Source organism: Camelus ferus, chromosome 4 (assembly GCF_009834535.1).
Source record: "Camelus ferus isolate YT-003-E chromosome 4, BCGSAC_Cfer_1.0, whole genome shotgun sequence".
NCBI classification, from domain to species: domain Eukaryota; kingdom Metazoa; phylum Chordata; class Mammalia; order Artiodactyla; family Camelidae; genus Camelus; species Camelus ferus.
The window spans coordinates 55,646,776-55,670,739 of record NC_045699.1 but is presented as its reverse complement, the minus strand read 5'-3'; the positions used below and the strand labels follow the sequence as shown (position 1 = coordinate 55,670,739).

The 23,964-nt window shown below is 34.2% G+C and overlaps 1 protein-coding gene and 1 long non-coding RNA gene across 6 annotated transcripts in view; one reads left to right on the top strand and one right to left on the bottom strand.

Moving 5' to 3' along the window:
- Positions 1-1,207: 1,207 nt before the first annotated feature.
- LOC116663228 overlaps positions 1,208-23,964 on the bottom strand; it is a 62,177-nt gene continuing 39,420 nt past the window's right edge. For both annotated transcript variants that reach the window (XR_004319407.1, XR_004319406.1), the window contains 3 exons: positions 17,270-17,357; positions 5,260-5,337; positions 1,208-1,704 (listed from right to left, as the gene is read on the bottom strand). This is a non-coding gene — a long non-coding RNA (uncharacterized LOC116663228). The remainder of the gene's footprint in view (positions 1,705-5,259; positions 5,338-17,269; positions 17,358-23,964) is intronic.
- Positions 6,104-23,964, top strand: part of SHOC1 (shortage in chiasmata 1) — a 61,671-nt gene continuing 43,810 nt past the window's right edge. For 3 of the 4 annotated variants that reach the window (XM_032478183.1, XM_032478184.1, XM_032478180.1), the window contains exons 1-8: positions 6,104-6,219; positions 8,611-8,687; positions 10,987-11,110; positions 14,671-14,758; positions 19,043-19,227; positions 21,970-22,135; positions 22,342-22,438; positions 23,371-23,521. In XM_032478183.1, coding sequence (XP_032334074.1) covers positions 8,643-8,687; positions 10,987-11,110; positions 14,671-14,758; positions 19,043-19,227; positions 21,970-22,135; positions 22,342-22,438; positions 23,371-23,521 — 856 coding nt within the window. In that variant the 5' untranslated portion in view covers positions 6,104-6,219; positions 8,611-8,642. Of the gene's footprint in view, positions 6,250-8,610; positions 8,688-10,986; positions 11,111-14,670; positions 14,759-19,042; positions 19,228-21,969; positions 22,136-22,341; positions 22,439-23,370; positions 23,522-23,964 lie in introns of all 4 variants that reach the window. The other variant, XM_032478182.1, reaches the window with a different exon arrangement.

Below are 23,964 nucleotides of genomic sequence, written 5' to 3'. Positions count from 1 at the left end.
CTCTATTTTTAAAATATAAAGCATAAATACAATCAAGGAGGCCTCAAACAACATTAAGACTTCTTTTGGAGAGAAAAAGAGAAATAACAGTTTTCTTACCTTTTATTAGGATGATGTTGGCTAGTCTAGATATTTGTGACATTTGCTATAACTAATTACAGTTTGAATTTGCAAGTTAAGACCTTAGAAGGTTACTTATTTCACAGGTTGGTTTATTTTTCATTAGGTACACAGTAGTGCTGTTATGGCTTTTGTGGTTCAAACAGCTAATATCTAAATATCTAAACTAGTTATCTAATCAATTATGCTTCTGTATCTTTACAACTTATTTGTTAAAATAGCAAAGCATTATCTCCTTTTTATACTTCCATAATTCTCAGGACATTAATTTCCTCTGGGAATAACTAGATATTTATGTGAATGTCTTATTTTCCCTGCCATATTGACAGAGTAGAATCAATTGCTCTCCCCAACCAGCATAGTTCCTTACACACAACATGCCCTTTAAAATAGTTGATAGTCAGAAATGATTTATAATTTTGAATGTAGTAGTTTTGTAAATCTTTTATTTGATTTATTTCTATGTATTTGATGTTCTTATAAATTTTAATTTTTAAATGTAATTGTCTAATTTTGTGGTTAGTATCTAGAAATCCAATTGATTTTTGTACATTGACCTTAGATTCATTGATTTTCCATATTTACTCATAATTTCAAGTAGATGTGTATAGATTCTTTAAAATTTCTATTACACATTACTACCTGTGAATAAAGAGTTTTATTTCTCACTTTCAAAAGTAAAATAGTTGATAGATAAATCAGTGAATGAACAACTGCAACTCACTGGGTGAAGGTCAGAAGACTTGTGTTCTAGACCTACCTATGTAATTTGGGGCAAATTATTTATCCTCACTGGACCATAAAATATGAAAAGTATTAGGGTAAATGTTACCCAGGAAAATGTTCAAGCGTAGAGTCAGCTTTTTTATTTTTCCCAAGGAAATGGACACTCAAGTATAACTGTCTGCTCCAGACTATGTCTTCTTTAGTGGGGGTACACAGTCAAGTGTAAATATGGATAAAGTTTTCACCCTGGCCAGAAGCTTAGCTTGTGAACTTTCAATGCCTGTAAAAGATCCAATAAACATGTGAGGTATGAGATGGCCCATAATCAGAAAAATGTTGAGGGGCTGAACATGTGGAACAGAGGAAAATGTGAAAAAGTATTGATAGTGTTTATAGAGACAAATGTTGCAAAAATAAGCTTCAATAACATTTGTTGTTTATTTGGGGGGAAAAAGTAAACTACATGAATATGTAATGTTTCTCTTCTATGCTTGTGAAAATTTCTTTACATGCTGATGCTACCAGCTCTTTTCTAGCACTATTATCTAGCTTAAGTAGATTAAATACGTTGTGCTAAAATGTTTGCTCTCAGTCTATTTATGTAAAATAGCCCCTTACTGATCAGAAGATTAGTATGTGAGGCTACACCCATAAATTAGCAACCACAAGACAGGCTACTTATGCAACACATTTGTGCAATATTATTTCATTCCATATATCCAGATTTTCTGCATGATCGGGTTGAGACTAACCTGCAATTCTGTTTCAAGCTGATTATCTGCCATATTCATGCCATGTTCACTTTGGTTGATGTGTGTGTGTCTGTGTATGTGGAATATTTCAGACACGTTATTGCTCCTGTAAAAACACCAAAATGGAAAAAAAAATTGTGATAGCTTCTATTTCAAAATGATCTAGTGCCACATTTTAAGAAGTAAATTAAATATTCATTTCAGAGCCTACTCTAGATAAAGCATTGTGCTAGTTACAAAGCATATAATTAAGACATGGTTCATGGTCCACCATCTCAAGAAGATTGCAGTCTGGTGGGGAAGGCAGACAAAACAAAACAATTACAATGCAAAGCACGAAAACTTCCTAAAGTGGGATATTGATAAAAACTGTAAGAGTGCCAAAAAGGTAACAACTAATTCTAAGATTATCAGTAGGAGGAGGGAACATCTGAACTGAACCTTATAGAATAAACAGAGTTTCATCATGTGATCAGAAAACAAAATAAAACAGCAGAAACAAAGACTTGGAAGTGGGAGGATTTGGGATATGGTCAAAGAATGGCCAGTGGTTCAGGGTTCCAAAGTAAGTGGGGTTAAATGAGCAGTTGTCCCATGCTAAAGATTTCAGATTTTACCCTGTATGTAATAGAAAGATGAAAAAGTCTGCAGCAGAATGATATTCTCACTTAGTTGTTTTAGACATATCATCCTGGAAGCAGTGTACAGAATTGTCTGAAGAGATGAAAAATAAGAGCAACTTCAGACAAGGATTTGTGAGCTTCTTAAAGGCAAAGATTTGTTTTCCTTACGTTGCATCTTCAATGCCTCATATTGAACCTGGCACAAAGTATGTTCTCAATAAACGTTAAACATTATTACTATTGGCTCAATAGCACAGCACATGAATACAACAATGAGGCTTAATATCATCACAAGAGATTTCCACCGATGTGTGGAATTAATCTGGATAGAAGAGGAGTTCCCCTGCCTTCCTATAAACTTAGTTTATATTCAAGTGTAGCTAAAGGTGTTTCCTTTCTACCTAGTTTCAAAATAATAATAGTGCAAACAATGGTGAATTAAAACTTACAGGGAAAAGTAACTGTTCTAAGATTCTCTTTATGTGCATAATTTTAGAAACGATGCAGAAACATTAACTACTGAGAAAAAATACAGACGATTTAGGAATGGTCAAATTCACTATAGAGATACAAAGAAAACTTTTAGAAATTTCCAAACATAAGCAGGGAGAAAATTTTTGCAAAACATAAAGCAGACGAAGAACAAATCTTCCGTTAATAAGCACATCACCTGGCTAAAAGCATGGATTCTGAACCAGACTGCCTGATTTTGCAGTTCTGTCTCATACTTTCTGGCTGTTTAATCTTGGGCAGATACTTAAGTTCCCAATGTCCCAGTTTTCTGTAAACTGGGGTTTGTAATATAGTATCTAGTTTATAAGTAATGTTAGAGTGTTTATAATAGTGTTTGGCAAATAGTAAGTGCTCAATAAAAATTAGCTATTTTAAAATTATTGTTCTTAATGTGGCAGAGACTACTATGTCCCCAAATTGGTTTTCTTCTTCTTATTTTAATAATAGAATCTCCAAGTTGTAACTGTGGACATGACTGTCCAGAATAAACCTTGAATCTTCTAGGCTTCATTACAGAGAGGACTGACCACGTGACTACAGCCTGGACAATGAGATGTAAGCAGAAGAGTCATGTGGCAGCTTATGGGAACCTTCCTTAAGACACAACTGGATACTCACTAGATTCTCAAAATTGAATAATATGAAATTACTAAGGGTCAGTGAGGATACAGAGCAACAGGAACTCCCAAACATTGTTGATGGGACCATAAATTGGTATAATCACTTTACAAAGTGGTTTGGTATTACTGAATAAATGTGAAGATACACATATTCAATAATCAAGAAATCGATTCCTAAATTTGTGTTCTAGAGAAAGGTATACGTGTACTAAGATACACGTACAAGGATTTTGATAACAGCATTATTTGTTATTGCCCCAAAGTAAATAATGCAAAGGTTCAACAATGGAATGGATAAACAAATTGAGCTATATTTACATGATGGTATACTATTCAACCATGAAACTGAATTAACGGATGTGCATACAATATCCACTGAATAGAAGAAGCAAGAACAAAACTAACACAAACAGTAAGATTCAAAAATAGGCAAAACCATATCATTTAGAAATGCATACTTGGGTGAAACTTTAAAGAAAAGCAAGGCAATGATTACCATACAGTCAGGATTATAGTAATCTCTAGGTCTAGGAGGGGACTTCCTCTAGGGAGAGTTGTGATTAGAAAAGGAAATAGAGAGCTTCTGAAATTCTTGTAATGTTCTGTTTCTTCACTCGAGTGGAGTTTGCGTGGATGTTTCTTTAAAATAATTTTTAAACTGGACATTATCTAATGCACTTTCCTATCTGAACATTATGTATCATAAGTTTAGTTCCAGATATATAAAGAAACATTGTGCCCTTGGCCTCTCCTTTTTTTTCATTTGTTCCTGCATCCTGTTGCCTGAAACGTAGATGCTGCCACCTGAGACTATGAGAGCAAGGATCACAACATAAGAATACCAGGGTAATGAACTGAAGGTAAGTCCCTGAGGACTTTGTCAGGACAGCTCTCATATCAATTCTGAACCTTTTACCTCTATGCTTCATTTACATGAAAGAGAAATAAATTTTATATTATTTTGAACATTTCTGTTACTTATATAGCCAAATCGAAACTGATATTAACTAATATACATATCTACAAGGTCTTCAAAAAGACAACCTACTCAATAAAAAAATTGCTTGATCTCATACACACACACATATATACATGTAAATATAATTATTAGGCAATTAATTCTTGGAAGAAGAAATCCAAAGGGCTCATCAACTTCTAAAAAGTGTTTAATCTCAGTAGTAATCAGAGTAATGCAAATTAAAGCAAGATAATATCTTTCATGCATCAGATCAGCAAATATTTTTAAAGAGCAATATATTCATTCCTGTTGAATATTCAGGAAAATGGTTCCTCTCAGGCATTGTTAACATAAAATGCTGTAAATTTTTGGAAGGTAAATTGGCAATATCTTTTAAATCTGAAATTCTCTTACTATGTGAGCCAGTGAAACAACACAAATCTATGCCATAGAAATAACAGCAATAATACTCAAGTCCGCATGTCCAAGAATTCTTACTGTGGTATTATTTCCAAGGTAAAAAACTGGAAACAATTTGTTAAATCCATGAGTAGTAGAATGTTTGGATAAATTATAGCACATCCTTACTATGAAATATGCAACTGTTTAAAAATGAGTTAAATCTCTATGTCTTGATCTGAAAGGTTGTTCATGAGGTATTGTTTAGTAAGGAAAATAGGTCACGCGTTTTTATGTAATTGGCTAGCCTATTTTGTGCACGCATTATTTATAAGTTTGTATGAACATGCAGAGAGGTGTGAAAAGATACATCCCAGACTGTTCACATTGGTTACCTGGGAGCTGAGGCGGTAATAGAGATTATTTTTTCTGTATTCATCTTCGCATGGTTTTACTGGTTACAATAACTATGGGTTACTTTTGTAATGTTTGCATAATTACTTGATTTAAAATTGGTTTTAATAAAAGGTATTCAACGCCAAATGTACCTCAATGCCAGATGAACATCTTTACAATGGATTCTTCCCAAACATTAAATTCGTATCACTGTAGCAAACTGCGTAAACCTGTATAAAATAGAATGGGGTAGGTAGCTTAAGAAAATAATGTGACTTATTCACTGACATTTCATAAATAGCATTTTGTTAATAATTAACTTGAAAGAAACCCATGCGTTAGTAAAATAACTAAATGCATGTTACTTCTTGCAATCTTCTGGCAAGGAATTTAATGCCAAGTTATGTCACAGAAAGGAAGACAGGAGTTGAGGAATAGAGACAGTTCTCCTTCCTTCTCCAGTGGGTCTAGGGATTCCCGAGTCTGTTGGTGAAGGGGTGGCTGCCAGTCAAGGCATAAATTTGCACATCCCTGGTTATCTTCCTGGCCCTCCTCAAATGTTCTTCTTCAGCCATCAAGTCATGGCCAACACCTAGCCACACACCTGAGTCATCTTTGCCTCCTCCCTTTTGCTTTTCTCTTTCCCCGAATCTGTTTGGTTGCTACATCCTCTCAGTTTTCCCTATGGAACGCTTCTGCCCTCGCCCTCCATCTGGCCCTGCGGCGCGTGGTGCCAGGATTAGCTAATAGCCTCGAAGCTGCCAATTTCAGACTCCTTTGACTGATGGTCGCGACCTTTCACATTGGCTCCTTCGGGCTTCCCGTCATCGTTTCCACGGACACCCTCCACCCTGTGCGCAGAGGCTTTGCTCACCCATAAGGACCTCGGTGCTGACCACGTCCGTCGTTCAGGCCTTCGCGCCTGGACGCCGGAGGCTGCGAGCCACGGCAGACGGAAACGCCCAGAGCCCGGGGGCGGGGGTGAGAGGGCGGGACGGGGGCGGGGCTGGCCTGGCTGGCCAATGGAAGCGCTGAGGCCAGGGTCAGAGGTCACGGGTCCAGTGGGCGGGAATTTTCTCCGGCGAAGCCCGGAGGAGGCGATCTCACCTCAGGTAAAAGCCCTGAGAGGCTGGAGAGACTCGGTAGGAGGCAATGTGTTCTTGAGCCGAGGGGGGGGGAAAATGATCGGGTTGGCAACTACGAAATCTCTGGAAAACAGCTTTGTGGGGCCCGGCTGATGTGGCCCTGTGGGGACAAGACCCCAGAACCACCTCACGTAATTGGGCGAGAACAGAGTGTGTGAAGGGCACAGAAAAGCCAGTGGGATTTCTAGCCACAAATGAGAGGTTGCGTAGATTAAACAATTTGAGAATATGTGTAAACCTTACCTCCTCTGTGATTTGACGTGGTTAAAGTGTGGTTTTTATGCAAGGGAGGGAGGAAGGGGAGAAATCTCCCGATGCCTGAGGCCGGTGGGAGGAGACAGGAAGCCAGCCCGAAATTCTCACTCGCCTGTCTATGGTTTTAAATAATCTGGAAAAAATATTCCATTTTATATTTGTACACCTTAAATATACACAATTTTTATTTGTCAATTTTACCTCAGTAAAGCTGGGTGGAAAAAAATCTCGGGAAACCTAACTTTTCTAGCATTGTGCAAAAGAGCCTGACCTAATTATTTATATGCATGACCGTTTTGGCCCAGTAGACTCCTGTCAGGAGGTAACACAGGAGAAATAAAATATTTAGGGACAGGTAAGGACATCTATATCAGAAATTGCTGCAATTCAAAGGTGATTATTTTCTCTCTAACCATGATTTTGCTTGTTTTCCCCCTTGTCTTAGATTTTAGAAGTAAAGGCCATTTTCTTTCTCTTATCCACCTACCACTATAAGATGGATTCAAATATGTGTAATGCAATGAAATACAGTTGACAGATGAAAGACAGTTTATGAATGTATATGATGTACGGTATCTTATTTAAGTACTGTATATTTAACATGAATTTAAACGATTAACTTAAATACAACAGTATTGTTTATGGTAGTTGAGAGTGATGAATCTGAAGCTGATAGAATACTAGGCTTCTCAAGAAAGGAAAATTTAAGATAAATGCTGATAATAAACTGAATGTATAAACTAGGTAGAATTTGTTGGTTTTTAACTTTTTAAAAATGACTTCTAGTATCAGGCACAATCAGATAAGTTTTTCTGAAAGTGAAATATCAAGAGGTGGAAATTTTAGAGTTAATATTTGCTTCGAAGAGCAGTGATACACTGTATGAAAAAGATATGGAAGTACAATGACTGGAAATATTTCCAGATAAGTAATCACTAGTTAGGAATGCTATGTTGGCATTGTTTAAGTAAGAGTGGAAGAGGGCACCAACACTGTGTGTTCCCCACATTCCTTAATGTCACAGAATCTAACAATATTAAAAGTAATTCAGACAACTTATTGGGTTTGTTTTCATTGGAATGCTTATTATAATATCTAAAATGTCTTCTGATTGATTAGTGAAATAAAATAATTGTGCTCTATATTGAGAAGTTTGCCCTTAGTTTTTTGAATTCAGTAGTTGAGTAGTTAAGAATGTTCACTTGATGATAACTAAAGATAGGAATGAATTCATAGCCAATTAAAGTAGATGAGCTCTTCAGTTCTTCTGGTGTAGCACTTTCACCATTTGAAAAGAGGTAGACCTCAAATTTAAAATGATAATGAAACTAGGGCAAGACCATTTGCATTAAAATGTATATTTCATTTACTGAAAGCATATTGACAAACTACTAGTAGGAAAACTTCTAGCTTACATCTGAATTCCCCAAAACATTTTAAAGACTGATCAAAATGCTAAGAACTTTCTGATAAACTGGGTTGTGTCCTAGAGTAGCTTTTCGAAGCTGCGATTCCTCTGATTCTCACATAAATGAGAACTTTCCTGGATTCATTCAGCATTCTAAGTTTTACTTATTACTTCGTTGAGTGGATTTGTTGATTTACTAATAGTGACCCAATGACCTAAAAACAGTATGCCATAGTTACTTTATTCCAAATAAGCTTGCTATTAGGGAATTCTAACTTCAGGCTTTTTATTTTCTAACAGAGTGGAATTTTCCAAATCCTACTCCACAGCTTTACCCTTGGTTATTCGATTTCAAGACCACTTAAGAAATACGGTTATCCCAAGAATAACACTCTACCAGTCTTATGAACCCCAGCCTCTTTTGCAACAAAATGATCACATTAAATATATTGTAATCCACCATCTAGGAATTGTATGAATAAAACAGTATGAAAAGGATACGAAAAATTTTATACTAATGTATGTTATTTTCATATTAGATTTAAATCATAGCAATAAAACTTATTTTTATTGTTAAATTTTTATCATTCAGAGCCTTTTTAAAAATGAACGAACCAATATTTGTGATTAAGAATAGTTTTCTGCTCCTGGCTTGCTATTTTACTAACATTTACTTTTAATTTTTATATTCCCAGATGCTGAAATTTGTAGTGCTTTCAAAGAAGACATGTTTCCAACATTCAAATATTGTGCAATAGACTATTTACATGAGGTAGAGTATTACCAGATCACTACCTATTTACTAAGAATTATGATATAGAAAGTGTCATCTGCAGTCACTATATGGTTATGATAATTTTTAGTAGTCCTTAGAGTAATCATTAGTCTAGTTACTTTGAAATTCACTTAAAATTACTTCCCACTTTTAATATAACTTAGAAATGCTACTTTGGGAAGGAAATAATTGACAATTTAACATGAACTTGAAGCTGCCAGCAGAAAAAAATGGAAAAACTGTGGGCAAGTTTGGGCTGCTTGTATGAATAATCTTGAGTGATATTTCTTGAAAGGAGTGGGGGGAAAGCAATCCCAGTTATCTTTATTATAAAATGACAGTAACAGCATGTATTGGCCACTTACTGTGGGCCAAATACTTTGCACTTTTAATGGATTATATCATTTGATCACTTGCTCTTTTGATGGATTATGTCATTTTGATGATCACAACTACTCCATGAGGAAGATACTATTATTACACTGGTTTTACCGTTTTACAGGAAATGATGTCTAGAGAAGTTAAGTAGCTTGCACACAGCTGAGATTTAAGACAGGCACATTGTTAAGAAACTAATTAGACTAGTTGTCATACAACAGTTCATTGTTCTTATGATCTTAATTAACAAGTTAAAGTTTTGTTTTCTTTATAACCTTGACCCCCATCTACCAGGGAAAAAAATTACTCCACTATAACTAAAACTGTGTTATATTTTACAGGAAATAAAAAAGACATATAGGCATCTTCAGGTTTTATTATTCCCTCATAATTGATGGAGGCAAATGTGTCATAACATACACACGTAGGGCATCAGAGGTCACTGTTACACAAATATATTTATGAATGTATTGTCCACTTAGGAAATTAGTCTATACTCAAACATCCTCAAATTTTTATCCTTGTCCATGGTATCTTAATTTCTTGCTGGTGTACCACACCCCATGATATAATACAAATATAGTAATCAATGGCAAACCTTGCAAAAGATGCAGGGTTTTGTAAAGTTCATAAAAACAGTGTTGAAGAACCACCCAAATAACAGGCAAAGCTATTATCAGATGAAGAGCCTACAAAATTAGATCAGTTAACAGTTAAAGGGAAAAGAATGTTTTGAATATCAAAGGGATTAAGAGCTGCCTTGGGAAAATTTGATTAAATTTTCAAATATTTTCTAGAAATATCTTCTTTATGATCAAAGGTGAAGTAATGACTGATATGCATATCATATGTTTTGGGGGAAATTATGACAAGAAAGCAGTTATAAGCTAATTATAAACAAAATTTTATTAAATGTAAATTTTAATTTCTATAATTTTATTTCATCTTTTAAGATAAAGTTCCAATCAGGCTTTTTTTTTTTTCCTTTTTTACTATGAACCTTTGCTCCTCATTTTATACAAATTACTTTAACTAATCTTTTCTTTATACCATTTATTCTTGGATGATGAGGACCTCTTATTTAATGTAATACCTTCAGCAAACATAAAATTCTTGGGAAATAATGCAACAAACTATCATTTGTCAAATACATAGAATAACAAATTCTGTGGGAAGTTGAGAGTCACCAAGGTAAGACTTCATAGAGGAAATACTGCTTAAGATGGGACTTAAAAGATGAATAGGATTTTCATAGCTGGAGAAGAATAGCGAGGCATTTTTCAGAGGCACAGCGTAGACCACAGTGTTGAGGAAGTGGCCACTAAATGTTAAGGGTGTAGTGGCTATTCTATTTAAAAAGAACAGTTAGTATTAAAGAGTAATGGAAGATAAAGCTGGAAAGTAAAGGCAGAACCAAAGTATAGAGAACTTTTATTTACAAGCTTAGCTGATTTAACAGCCTTTTAAAGTTTAATTATTAGATTTTTTTTTAAATTAGAAACATATTTGCTGGTTGTCACAAATGAAATAGTGCAAGGATATAGAAAACAAAAGTTAAGACAGCCATATTATACTGTTAAGTGAAAAAAGCATATTGCTAAATGGTATATGATGTGATCCCATTTTTTGGTCAAACACACACACACACACACACACACACACACACACGTTAGGCTAACCTAGAAAAGAAAGTATGTAGGAAAATATACCAAATTATAATGATATGATAAGAAAGCTTGATTTTTCTCAGTTATGTAGTTGTGTGTTAGATTCTTTATACTTAGCATGTATTACCTTTCAATAAAAATAACAGAAGTTTGAAAGAATAGAGAATTTTAATATTCTGAATATTGACAGATAAATATTTTAAATCCAATACATATATTAAAAGATTTTATAATCTCACTTTCCTGCATAGAATGTAATTAGAGAGAAGTTTCGCAGAGACGCTTTATTTCTTCGAATCCCTTCATGTTTACATCAAGAAGACAATTATCATGTAAGAGTCACTGATGATAAATTTAGGAGGCCATGGACAAGAGGTATGTTTTAGTTTTATTTTTCAAAAATCTATTTTTAAAAATATTTCAGAGTTTAGCACAATAAATTATTAAGAAAATGCAATGTTTTTCTCATTATTTAAAAAACCTATTCATTTATTCATATCAGAATTCCAAGAAGTTTACAAATTAATATTTTTATGATAGACTTTAGATGATAAGGAATTGGAAAGCTTATACTAGGTATGAATAGAATGAATAAGAGATATGTGGATGATGAAGTCTTAAAAATTCTAACATTGTAACATTTGTTGTACTAGAACAGTATCTTGCTCAATGGTAAGAGGGCTTCTTTAAGTTGTAATGGTACACTGAATATGGAACTATTTTTAAATGTATATGTACAAAGCACCATCTTTTGCTTTTATCATGTCATAAAACTTAAGGAAAAGTAGCCTCCATGGAGGAGTCAAGTCAGTTAACAACATTTATTTATCCTGTATTATGTACTAGGCACTGATACAGGTGCTAAGAACACAGTTACTAATTAAGACATAGAAATAGTCCCTACCCTCAGTGGGTTTTCAGACTGGTAAGGAGAATGCAGCAATAAAACCACTGAGTACATTGGACTACTATTTGGTATTGGTAAATGTACAGCAAAGATACACAGTGTAATGTGATACGAAATTTCAGGAGTAGGGAGTGCTATTTCCTAAGATGGTTAGGGTAGGGCTTCTGTGGAGAGGTGAGTATTTGAGTTGAGATCTGAATGGTGAGATGGCAGCAATCATAAAAACATACAGGAGAAAAGCCTTTCAAGCAAATGCAAAGTTCCTGACTCAGGAGTAAACTTGATGTGTGTAAGGACCAGAAAATTGAGCCATTGTGGCCGATTAATGAAAAAAGGGGAGATCTGAGAAGTAGGCCGCTTTCGAAAGATAAAAGGTTTTGCAGGCTATAATATGGAGTTTGTTTGTTTATATTATGGTTGGTGTGGAAAGTCATTGGACAGTTTTTTGAAAGGCAGTAACATAACCTGATTTATACATTGGAAAAATCATTCTGGTTGTTTGGAAGCTGGAAGGGGTAGGGACTGGGAGGCAAAAATAGAGATAGGAAAATCAGTCAGGAAGCTACTGTAATGGTTCAGGATCTAGACTACTAGGCAAATCCATACATAAAGGATGATAGCTTGGACCAGGCTTATAATAAAGAAGTGAGAAGTGGTTGAAATTGAGATTATTTTAGATTTTAAAATAATCTAAAGTAATTTAGATTATTTACTTACCCAAAAGTAAGATGGTTAAAAAGCAGAAGAATAAATAATTTCTTCTGGGTTTTTGACCTGAGCAACTAAGTGAATGGCAGTTTTATTTCCTAAGATAAGGAAAGGTTTATGGGGAAGCCAGTTTGTGGCTGGAATCAATAGCTCTGCTTTGGCCAGGTTAAAATGCCTATTAGGCATCTAAGTGGAAACATCAAGAGGGCAATTGGTTATAGTAGTCTTGAGCACAGCTGGAATTTCAAATTGGAAGCCTCAATATATAGCTTGCACATAAATTTCATGGAACTGGATAAAGGCACTGAGAGCATGAGTATAGATAGCTGAGAGCCTAGGACAGGGCCCTAGAACAAGTAAGTGAGTTGACCATTAGCTTAACTAACTGTAGGTCATTGACAACCATGGTAAGGGTGGTTTCACTGGAATATTGTGTACGAAAGCCTGATCAGAGTAAGTTGAGAAGAGAGAAGTGGGATGTAAGATGGTGATTACAGACAACTCTTTTGAAGAATTTTGCTATGAAGGTAAATAGAAAAATAGAGGTGCACTAGCTGAAGGCAGAAGTAGAGTAGAGAGAGGTTTTTTTAGATGCGCAATTAAAAAAAATATATGTGTGATAAGGAAAGAGACTATAAAGTGTTTATTTGCCAATGGAAATAATCTTGATAAAAAGAGAGAAAATGATGATGCAGGAAAGAAAATGGATAACTTATAAAAGGAGATAGTATCCAAAGCACAGTTGGAGGAGCTGATATTAGAAGCCAGGATGGTTCTTCCACTATGATGGATAGGAAGGCAGGGTTTGTAGGTACTCACGCCTGTGAGATGTTAGAGTTAGTGGTGGAAGATGATTCTCTTCTCTGCATATATCGATTTTCTTTGTGGAGGCAAGGACACAGACAGAGAGAGGGTAGGGAAATGATAATCAATATTTGACGGTTGAAAGTGTCAGATAGTTGTCTTGAAGAATGAGAAAGTCAGTTTTGTTAGGAAGGTATACTATTATCATCTGTCAATGTTAGATGCCCATTTTAAATTTATGGTCATAATTTGAAATGAGTTCATGCAGCATGGCTGGGTGATTTTTTTTTTTTCCAAATAATTTTCAGCTGTTCTAGGGTACATACACAAAGTGGAGAGTAGCGGTTTTCCTAAGTTAGTATGACGGAAAGAGAAGCAAGGGAATTAAGAGTCTTTGTAAGGGAGTGATTATGGGATGGTTATGGAACTAAACTGTATGAGAAAGGAAGTGAGGACATAAAAAGGATGAATGTTGTAAAAATGGAAGGGTCAATGGATTGAAGGTCTCACTTAGGTTGGAAATAAGATAAAGAGCAAATTTCATCAAACTGCTTCTCTAAACGTACAGAAGGAAAAAATGAGTTAATAATTTTTCTTATTTCTTTTCCTTTTCTTCTTTTTACAGATAATAATGACAATAACAAGCAAAATTTATTGGGCATTTATACTATGTCAGGCACTGTTCTAAGCAATTTACATGTCTTAACACATTTAACCTTTACAACAACACTATGGAAAGGCCATTATTATTTCTAATTTGTAGATAAGAAAACTGAGGTAAAAAGAGGTTAAGAGATTTACCTAAGATAATACAGTTAATAAGAAGCAGTACAAGTACTAAAATCTAGGTCAGGTGATTCCAGAACTTACATTCTTAACTACTAAACTTTCATATTTTTTTCAGTGAGGCATACACTCAGATGTTAAGGGATTTATTCAAGGTAACAAAACTAGTAAGAGCTAACACTTAGGTAGAACACGGGTCCTTTGACTATTCACCCAGTTGCTTCTTCTGAAGTTAATGTGTGACATGATCCCTCTCCGTAAGGAACTAAGAGTCTAATTTAGGAGCCAAGCTATCGATATACATAGAACTTTTAAATATGACTGTGTATGATTAAGTACTGAGTGAGTGCTACTGACAATATTATGACCTTTCAAGGGGAATGTATCAGAGTGAGCTGGAATGGTAAATAAAGGCTTTATGAGGAGTCACATGAGCTGTTGAACAAGATTATCTGGGATGGTAGTGCTGTATAAGCAAAAGAGAGGCTGTAAAATGAGGGTGGTATGTTCAGGTGATATTGTTCTGACTGTAGTTGAGGGTTTTTGCAGGGGACAGGGGTTCATAATAATGAGAATGATGATTTAAATGTTTGGAATGTGGTATAACTTTGGAAAAACTTACAGCTGTGAACAAATAAAGATAACACCATGATGTAAAAGGTGAATGTTTGGCTTCCTTGTATTAAGTGTAAAAGAAAATTCTAGAAGTTAATGTCATTCTCCTTTCTAGTCTCAGCTGTTTCAGTTTCGGGAATGACGGGTATCTCAGTCTCGGACCAATGGAAAGCAAGTCTCTCTGTGGAGGATTTCCTTGAGAAGTATGTGTCCCTAATTGCAAATTTCCCCTTTACGTCTAGAAGATGAACAGTAAGTTCTCCAGACACCTAAAGAGAGAATATCCCACCCTTTATATCCTCACAGGTTTTCTTTCACCTGAAGAAGAAGCCCTAATGTGAACCACAAAGGAGAGGTTAATAGAAATGATTTACATCCTCTTTTTTATCTTTTTCCCTCATTTATCACAGATTAACAGTGCTCTATGCATTTGTATCACAAAAGACAGAAATAAAGCAAAGATGCTATTATGCTTCTAACAATAAGTGAACTTTTCTGTAGAGAGTGTCTACAGAAAATTCTTTATATTAAAATCAGTGTCTTTTCCTGTAGTATAAATGCAGTTTTAAGGCTATTTTCTAACATACTTTGTCAGAATGTTGTTTGTTATTAGTTCAGTCATTCATCAAATATTTATTGGATATCATTCTGTGGGCTGGATATGGATAAAAAAATGAGTAAGACACAGTCTCTGCTCTTAAAGAACACAAGAAAATAGGGAATCAAATTTTATAAATAAACAATTACAATAGAACATGGAAAATACAATGACAGAGATAGAAATGCAGAGCGTAATATGAGAAAGAACATCTAAACCATTCTACATTGTTCATGTAGACATAAAGTAGAGATTTCAGTGCAAATATAAATAATTTACTCTGTTGCATCACTTTGTGGAAAGAATGTTGATCAGACCCAGGAAGGATTTAGTTATTGTTCATATTTTCAAGTTTCAGTGACATAAGTTCTCCTTTGTTGCGCTTGAAATAAACAACCAATTTAAATGTGTGCAGACAGTAAATATAGAGAAGCCCAATATACTATTCCTGGTTTATAGGAATTTAAAAATCAGGCTACGAAGATAATGTATAAACAGAAAAAATTAACAATGTTAAGAATTAAATGATAATATACAATGGCTGTCATAAGGTCTATCACAAGGTATAAGGCCAAAGCAAATTATCTATCACATGACTAAACTGCAGAGCACTAAGGAAACAGAAAAGTATAGTGAAAAGAGCTCTCCAGCCATCTGACCTCCCAGGTGGGGTGAAGGGCTAGAGGTTGAATCAACTGCCAATGACCAATGATATAATGAATCGCCTATGTAATGAAGCCTTCCTTAAGGCTTCCTTAAGCTTTCCAAAAGTCCCTTATTAACATAACCAAAGATAACTTTATCGCTCTCATCTCTTAGGAATTTCCAAGGGCTTTTGGAGCTCTGTGCCAGAAACAGACATGAAGACCAAATCTCTATTTCTTATTATAAATCACATTGTCAACCATATAATATGTGATCTTTTGTGACTGGCTTCTTTTACTTAGCATAATATTTTGAAGGTTCATCTATTTTGTAGCATGTATTAGCACTTCATTTTTATGACCAAATAATATTCCATTATATGGGTATACCACATTTAATTTATACATTCACCATGTGAATGGGCATTTGGGTTGTTTCCACTTTTTGGCTATTATGAGTAATGCTGCTATAAATGTTTGTGGACAAGTTTTTGTGCAGACACATGATTTCATTTCTTTGGTAATGGAATTGCTGGATCTTATGGTAACTCTGTGTTTAACTGTTTGAGGAATTGCCAGACTATTTTCCAAGCAGCTGTACCATTTTATGTTCCCATAGCTGATAAAAAGGTTACAATTTATGTACATCTTGCCAATACTTGTTATCATCTATCTTTTTGACTATATTCTAGTGTGTGGCTCATTGTATGTCATTGCAGTTTTCATTTGCATTTCTCTGTTGGTTAATGATGTTAAGCATCTTTTCATGTAATTATTGGTCTTTAATTTATCTTCCTTGGAGAAATGTCTTTTCAAATCCTTTGCTGATTTTTAATTGGGTTATGTGTCTTTTTATTATTGAGTTTTAAGAGTTCTTTACATAGTCTAGATACAAGTCCCTTATTAGGTGTGTGATTTAAATACTTTCTCCTGTGGATTCTTTTTATTTCCTTGATGGTATCCTTTGAAGCACAAAATTTTGATGAAGTTCAATTCGTCTACTTTTTCTTTTGTTACGTGTGCTTTTGGTGTCATATTTAAGAAGGCTTTGCCTAAACTAAAGTCACGAGGATTTACTCCTGTATTTTCTTCTAAAAGTTTGCCTTTGATTTGTTTTTAAAGACACAAATCAGATCGTGAAATATTTTTGTTATAACCCACGACCAGGTCTTACCAAGTCCTGTAAGATCCAACATGATGGAGTCCTTGCCCACCTCTCTAACCTTATTCAGTTCCAGTCACCCTGACCTTTCTGCTTTTCTTAGACTCTGTCAACCTTGCTCCTCTACTTAAGCCTTTGTATGGCTCACTCCCTACTAATATTCAGGTAGTTGTAGCTCCTCAGAGGGCTGTTCACTAACTACCCTCTCTAAAATATACCTCTTACCAACCTTCCGTCTGTTATTTGATGTCCTAATACCTTATTTTATTTCACTCATAGCAGTTTTTCACCACCTGACATTGTTACTTACTTATGTATTTGTTTGTCTGTTGTCCTGTTAGCAGGTAAGCTTCATAAGGGCAAGAGCTTAGTTTTGTTTGCCTCTCCATTCTCAGTGCCTAAAATGATATCAACACATTGTAGATACTCTGTAAATATTTCTTTTGAGTAAAGGAATTAATGAATGGGAGTGGATGAACTCATCCAAGAAAGAATGATATGGAAAGAAAGCAAAGACAATCTAGATTGGAAACCTGGGAAATATCACTATCTACAGGTCAGGCAGAGGAGGCACCAGTGAAGTAAGAATAGATAATACTGGATGAGAAGGAGGGAGGGGTTCCAGGAAATACTGGCCTTTGTAAATCACTTATACCTAGAGAAAGTGAATTGATGGAGTTTCCTCAAAACTATATTTATTATAAAATATTGACTCTGTCAGTAACATTTATTTTTTAAAAAACAGCATTATCTAAGCACTAAATTTAGAAGTCTATAAAGATCCACATAGGAATCAATGTTCTCATGAGTATTATGGGCCTGGGTGAGTTGAAATGTTTTTTTTCTTGTACATTGTATTTTCTTAAAGAGTAAATAATAGAGATTTTTCTATATACAGTTTTAAGTATGAAATATTTATTATTTTCTCCAATTACATTGGGGAATTATATTGATTTTGGTTTTTTCAGTCTCTGTAGGGAATTATTAAGTCTAAAATATTTTAGGATATCAGGAAAAAAATAATGTGTACCTGAATTGCCAACAATATATTTATCTTTTGGAAAATTCAGTAGAAAGATCTCTTGTAAGTCAGAATATCCCAATGGTGTAGACAATGGCTGATATATCTGGATCAATCAGGAAACAGGCAAGTTACAGGCAAGGTCAAGGAAGCCAAAAAAAACACAAAAATCCCAGGACTAGCAACAGCTGGAAGTTGTTACCACCCTAAACTTGAAGGAGCAAGAGGACTGAGCAGTAAACAGCACAGTAAGAACTGCAACTATGGGAGAGAGGCTGATAAAAGATGTAACTGTTGGTGGAACTATGCAGCCACGTCTCCAAACTGTGGCCCAGGAGGAAAGATTCGGGAAGAATAATGTTTCCATCTGTCTCTTTTCCCACCTTGATCTCCTGCAAATGCTTCCTATTGGCTGAACCCATCCGGAAGCCAGGGAAAGGGAGCTTACTTAGTTGGTTCTTAGTAAGCTCAGTCTCCCAGGTTGCAGAAAAGAATATAGAAGGTTGGATAATGATATGGAAAAGCAGACATTGAATATTCAGTGCAAGGGCAATTTGGCAATGCATGGCAAAGTCTCAAAATCCTTATATCTTTAACTTCATTTCCACTCTTAGGAAACTTATTTTGAGAAAATGATTAAACAAACGCACAAAGATATTCCTTGCACTGTTGTTCATAATAGCAAAAAATTACAACAAATTTAAATTTCCAATAATAGGGAACTGATTGAGTAAATATTATTTACCAGTACAATGGGATCTTGTTCATCCACTCAAAAATGAAGTGAATGTACATTGATTGACATGTAAATGTGCTCATGCCTCTTGTTTAGCAGAAAAGAATAGGTTACAGTATACTATGTTCATACACTTTTGTTTAAAAATACTCAAAAATAATTGAGAAAATATGTAATTTTTAAATTCTTCTCTTGAATGGTGGGGCTATGGATAATTTTTCTCTAACTGTTGGAATTTGGTAATTTTCTACAATGAAAAATTTCTGTTTATAAATAAAAATGTTTTAAAATAGGAGATACATAAAATCAGTAATTTTATGTCATAGAAAAACAGCTACAGGAATGATGACCCAGTTTAACTGTGAATTTGAGGAAATTGTTCCAAGTTCAAACCCAAACTCCCAAACTGAAGTAGAGGAAGTCAGCTTACATACCCATAAGGACTACAGTGAAGCCTTTACACTTGTCAGCTGCTTAGAAAAGTGTCCAGCGCTTCAAAAACAGGAGCAAGGTAAAACTTTTGTTATTTCCACTGTTACAAAACATTCTTACTATTACACAGATTTTCATTTCAGTGATGTTTTTGTTTTATTAGATTTAAAAAATTTTTTATTGTATTAAAGATACCCACCTGCAAAATTATACTTCTTTAAATTACTGGTGTTCATTTGCGTATTTTTATATTGTGAAGTGATTCTTTTTTGTCTTTTTCTATTCTTATATTTTATTTTTATATATCAAAAATATCAATAACTCCAAATGTATTTAACTTGAACCTAACCAATCCTGTCAGTGTTTCTTTTAGGGTTTCTTTCATTACCTTTATACTTGGAAACTTCTTCCTTGAATTAGATAAATATTATTCATATTTTATTTAATGTTTTCTTTAAGGTTTTGGTGTATGTATAAAAGTAAGAATAAAAATGTTTGTTTCCAAATGTTTTCGCAGTTGTCCCAATACCACTTATGGAATAGTTTTTCCTTTCCCCACTGATTAGAAATGCCGCTTATATCATATGCCATATCTTTAGCCACATTATAGTTTGTTTCTGGATTTCCTATTATGTCGAAATATTATACAGTTTAACTATTTAGTACACAGATATAACATGTATTAATAGTCTCCTCTTTTTTTTCCTACTCTCACATTTATATTCTTTCAGATTTACTTTTGTAATCAGTTTTTCAAGTTTCCAACAGAGCTCTTAAGAAATTGAAATGTTACTGGCACCTTTTAAAATTTTTACCTTAGTTAGTCTTTTTAGCTGGGAAAATAGTTTATCTTGCCTTTTTTTTTAAGTAGTGATCCTCATTAGTGTTTTATGGTTTTCTCCATATACTTTCTGCACATTTTTATTATGTTTATTCCTCAATATTCATAGCTTATGGCTATTATGAATAAGTTTTTCCATTAATTTATGATTAGGGCTTTAGATATATTTGGAAACCACTGATTTTATAATTTTTATCAGACACTTTAATGAAATCCTGTATTTGTTTTCATTTAGTTATCTTGGGTTTTCTAAGTAGACAAAAGTATCTTCTGCAAAGAATAAACCTATTTTCTTTTTTGTCAGTAGACCTCTTTTTTTCTGCTTATTTTCAGAGTTAACTAGCCAAAATTCTGTTTGCTCATGACAATTTAACACTCCTCTACAATAAAAGAAAACAGCCTCCTCATATCTGAGTTGGTACATATACTAGTGGTAATAAAGTAAGAAATTCAGGGCATACTTTATAGCCATAAGAATATACATAGCACCGTTGCTAGAACCACTTTTGTATAGTTTAAAGAACATTGGTTGTGGTGGGATGCTGCCCTCAAGTGGCTTCGTTGAAAAGGGGAGGTTGGAAAATGAGACCTCATAACTGATATGAGACGTCCCCATGGACTCCCAGAAATACCAAGATGAGCCTGTAGGAAGGAAAAACTGTTAGATGGTCTATGTTTGAAAGTGGAAGGTGGAGATGGGGTTACAGATGAATGCTGTTTGGGTTTTGCTATAATATGACTTCATTAATATTTACAAAATGACTGTACAAATGAACCATCTTTAAATTGTCTCAGATTAAACCCTGCTTAGACATGGAATTGATTGGCTACCTTTCTCTGGTGTATCATGGGAAGCTCTAGGCCACAAGATTGTCAGGAACTTACAGGTTCTGATAAAGAATCTCTGAGGCTAGTTTACATAACTAGTTCTCTTTTGGCATTTTAAGTTAGCATCAGGCAAAGGAATGGTCCCTGCCTGCCTGCTTTACACCACATAATTATTAAGCACATGCATACCAGTGATGTAGTGGGTCATGGGAGACATCACTTCATGCCATACCGTTCTCATGCCATTCTAAAATTACTTAGCTGAAAGGACGTTGCCCAGAACAGAAGACCGTTGCTTCCCCTTGGAGCTGGCTTTTGCTTTGGGGAGGTTGGTTTTCTGAGTAGTTCTTCATCTGAGCCTACATTTTCCTTTTTCTCTTTCCATTCAGAGATTATTGGAGAATGGGGGTAGGTTTTATATACCCTTCTTTGGCTCAGAAACTGTTAAAGCACTGACACAGTTAGCTAAGATTCTAAAGTAGCCCAAACATGGTAGGTTGGGGATACAGAGAAGAAACCTGTTCCAGCAATTAGCTGTTAGCAACAGTGTTTCCTAATATGTGAGCTATATCACACTTCTCTAGTAGACACTTTGCTGTATAACTTTCAATGTAATTAATTTTATAACAAGCATATTTGAATAATTTTAGAGTGCTAGAATCAGAGTTGGTCTCATTTGTGGGCTTTATAGATCATCTCCAGTCCCTACATGTCAGTCTCTGGGGATAAACTGGAGACCTAAGAGATAAAATTATGCATAAAGAAAAGACTAAGGTCATCAAAAGTCAAATTTTATTTCTTTACAGTTTTGCTGAGGCTAACCTTGGCTATTTTGAGACATAAGACCACAAGAGATTTTCCTCCACTGATTACATTAATTTTGTTGGAAAAAAGTATGAGCCATTACAACTCTTTCAGGATATTTGGTTACTACTCAGTGTACTAAATAATACTAAACTTTACTGAGCTTTTACCTATGTACCAGTACTATGCAACATGCTTTATTTGCATAATACAGTGAAGAACTAAATAATTTAAAATGTGTTTGCAAACCCCAACTGTATTTAATGGCTGACTACAGTAACTATCTAGATCCTCTTGTATAACCTTTAGAATTTTTCTTATTCCTTTGTATTTCTTATTTATTTTCAGATTTCTTGATTGATGCTGAAGAAATAATTTTTGTAAATAATCTGATGGCCTATAAAAGCCAGCTGCCAACTGTGCGTACTCTGTTGAGTAGGCTAAAGCAATATTTAGTAAAAGATCCTTTGTTAGATTTCAAAGGACAGATCTTCAAAGACACTAATTTTTTCAGGTATTTGATTACCCGATGTTGTAAATATTTTTGAAGAGAAGAAAATATTCTTTGTATGTTCACAAGTCTAGATGTTGTCAGTCATAATATTTTATCATTGCTTTACCTCAACTCTTAATTGTAATTGCTATGCATTTAATTGGCTACATTTAGTACGTCCCTTGCTTTTAGTAAATACTAATTTAATGTTTGATTTTTTTGTCAAGGGAGAGTTTCTCTTTTCAAGGAGATTTGAAAGATTTTGTGAAAGAAGATTTCTGTATGGATAAGGAAAACTTTTTTCCAGAGAAGCTAGAAGACACAGTAGGTTTAAATGAAGCTGTAATGTTTGCTTTCAGTAATTTTAAAATAGAAGTTAGTAAATCACGCTTTTATAAATTGTAGTAATATACATTTACCATCTACTATTGTAAAGTTTAAAAGACTCAATAATGGATTAAACATGTATCAGTTACGGAGTCAAATTTACTTCCAAAATGGTGGTTCTAAACCTTGGCTACACATTAGAATTACTTGGAAAATTTTATTAAAATACTGAAGTCTGGATCATACCCTCATATATTCTGGTTTAATTGGTCTAGTATGCAGTCCAGGTACAGGGAATTTTAAAACCTCTCCCAATTATTTTAATATACCTGGTATAGGACATTAAGTGGCCATGTATGTATTAGTCTTAAGGCATTGAAAGGTTCTTTTTTGACAAATAAAAATTTTAACACACATGGTAAAAATATTAATTCACCTATTAGCCCCTTTTCTCCTGTCCCCCTTCCCCTCCCCCATTAATTTTGAGAATTATGCACATGCATTCTCACTTGTTGAAGAATCCAATTCTGTAGGAATGAAAGAAAAATGTATTCCATGGAATGTAGTAAAGATCCATTCCATCTACTCTTTTTACTTCTCATTCACCGTCTGTCATTTGTTGCAGTGATTGTTTTTAATTTAGAATTTTGAAAATTTGTTATTAGCTCAAAAGAAGATATTTCTGCATCTAGGGGTAGTGTACACCACTAATGTAATTGGTAGCCATGAAGGACATTACTTAGAACATTGCTTGTAATAGATTTGTAGCTGCTACACTTACTTTTTAAATAAAATGTATGTAGATTAAAATTTATAAGTGTGGGTTTAGTTTAAAATTTGGTACATCAATTAAGCAAATATGTCTATTTACAGAAATATTTATTTGGAGTACCTCACTAAAAACTTGTTTTACCAATATATTATTTCAGCCATCAATTATGCCTGAGTGTGAATTCTTAATGCCTACAAGCCTCAAACAAGAAGTTGATATTCCATCACTCTCAGAAATAAAGGAGTCATCAAACTTAATACCAGAAACAATATATTATGTAGATGAAAATGAAAAGCTTTTCAAAAGAGGTGAGAATTAAATTAAAAATCTATTACTTGTAAAAACTACTTAATAATGTTAGTTATAAAAATTCTTTTTTCATTAAACTTTCTTCTGAACCTCCAGATTTTTAAAAATATCCCACATCAATAAAAATTCTGAGACTCTTTTCTCATTGTCTTCTCTTTATACATTGCAAGCTTAAAACATCTCTGAAATTAATCTAACCATTTCAAAATAATTATACAAATAGAGCTAAAACACCAGCACTATACTAGTTTTTTTGAGTTGTTTTCTTATATACAGTGACAAAACACTAAGAACTTTTATGCTGACTTCAGAGGCTCAGAATAAAGTTATGATTCATGGAATTAGATGACTGGGAGAGTCACAACATAGAATTTAGATGGTTTCTTCCCAGTTAGACTTAGTAAATGTTGTTGAAGTCTTTTAGCATAACTTAAGCCCAGAT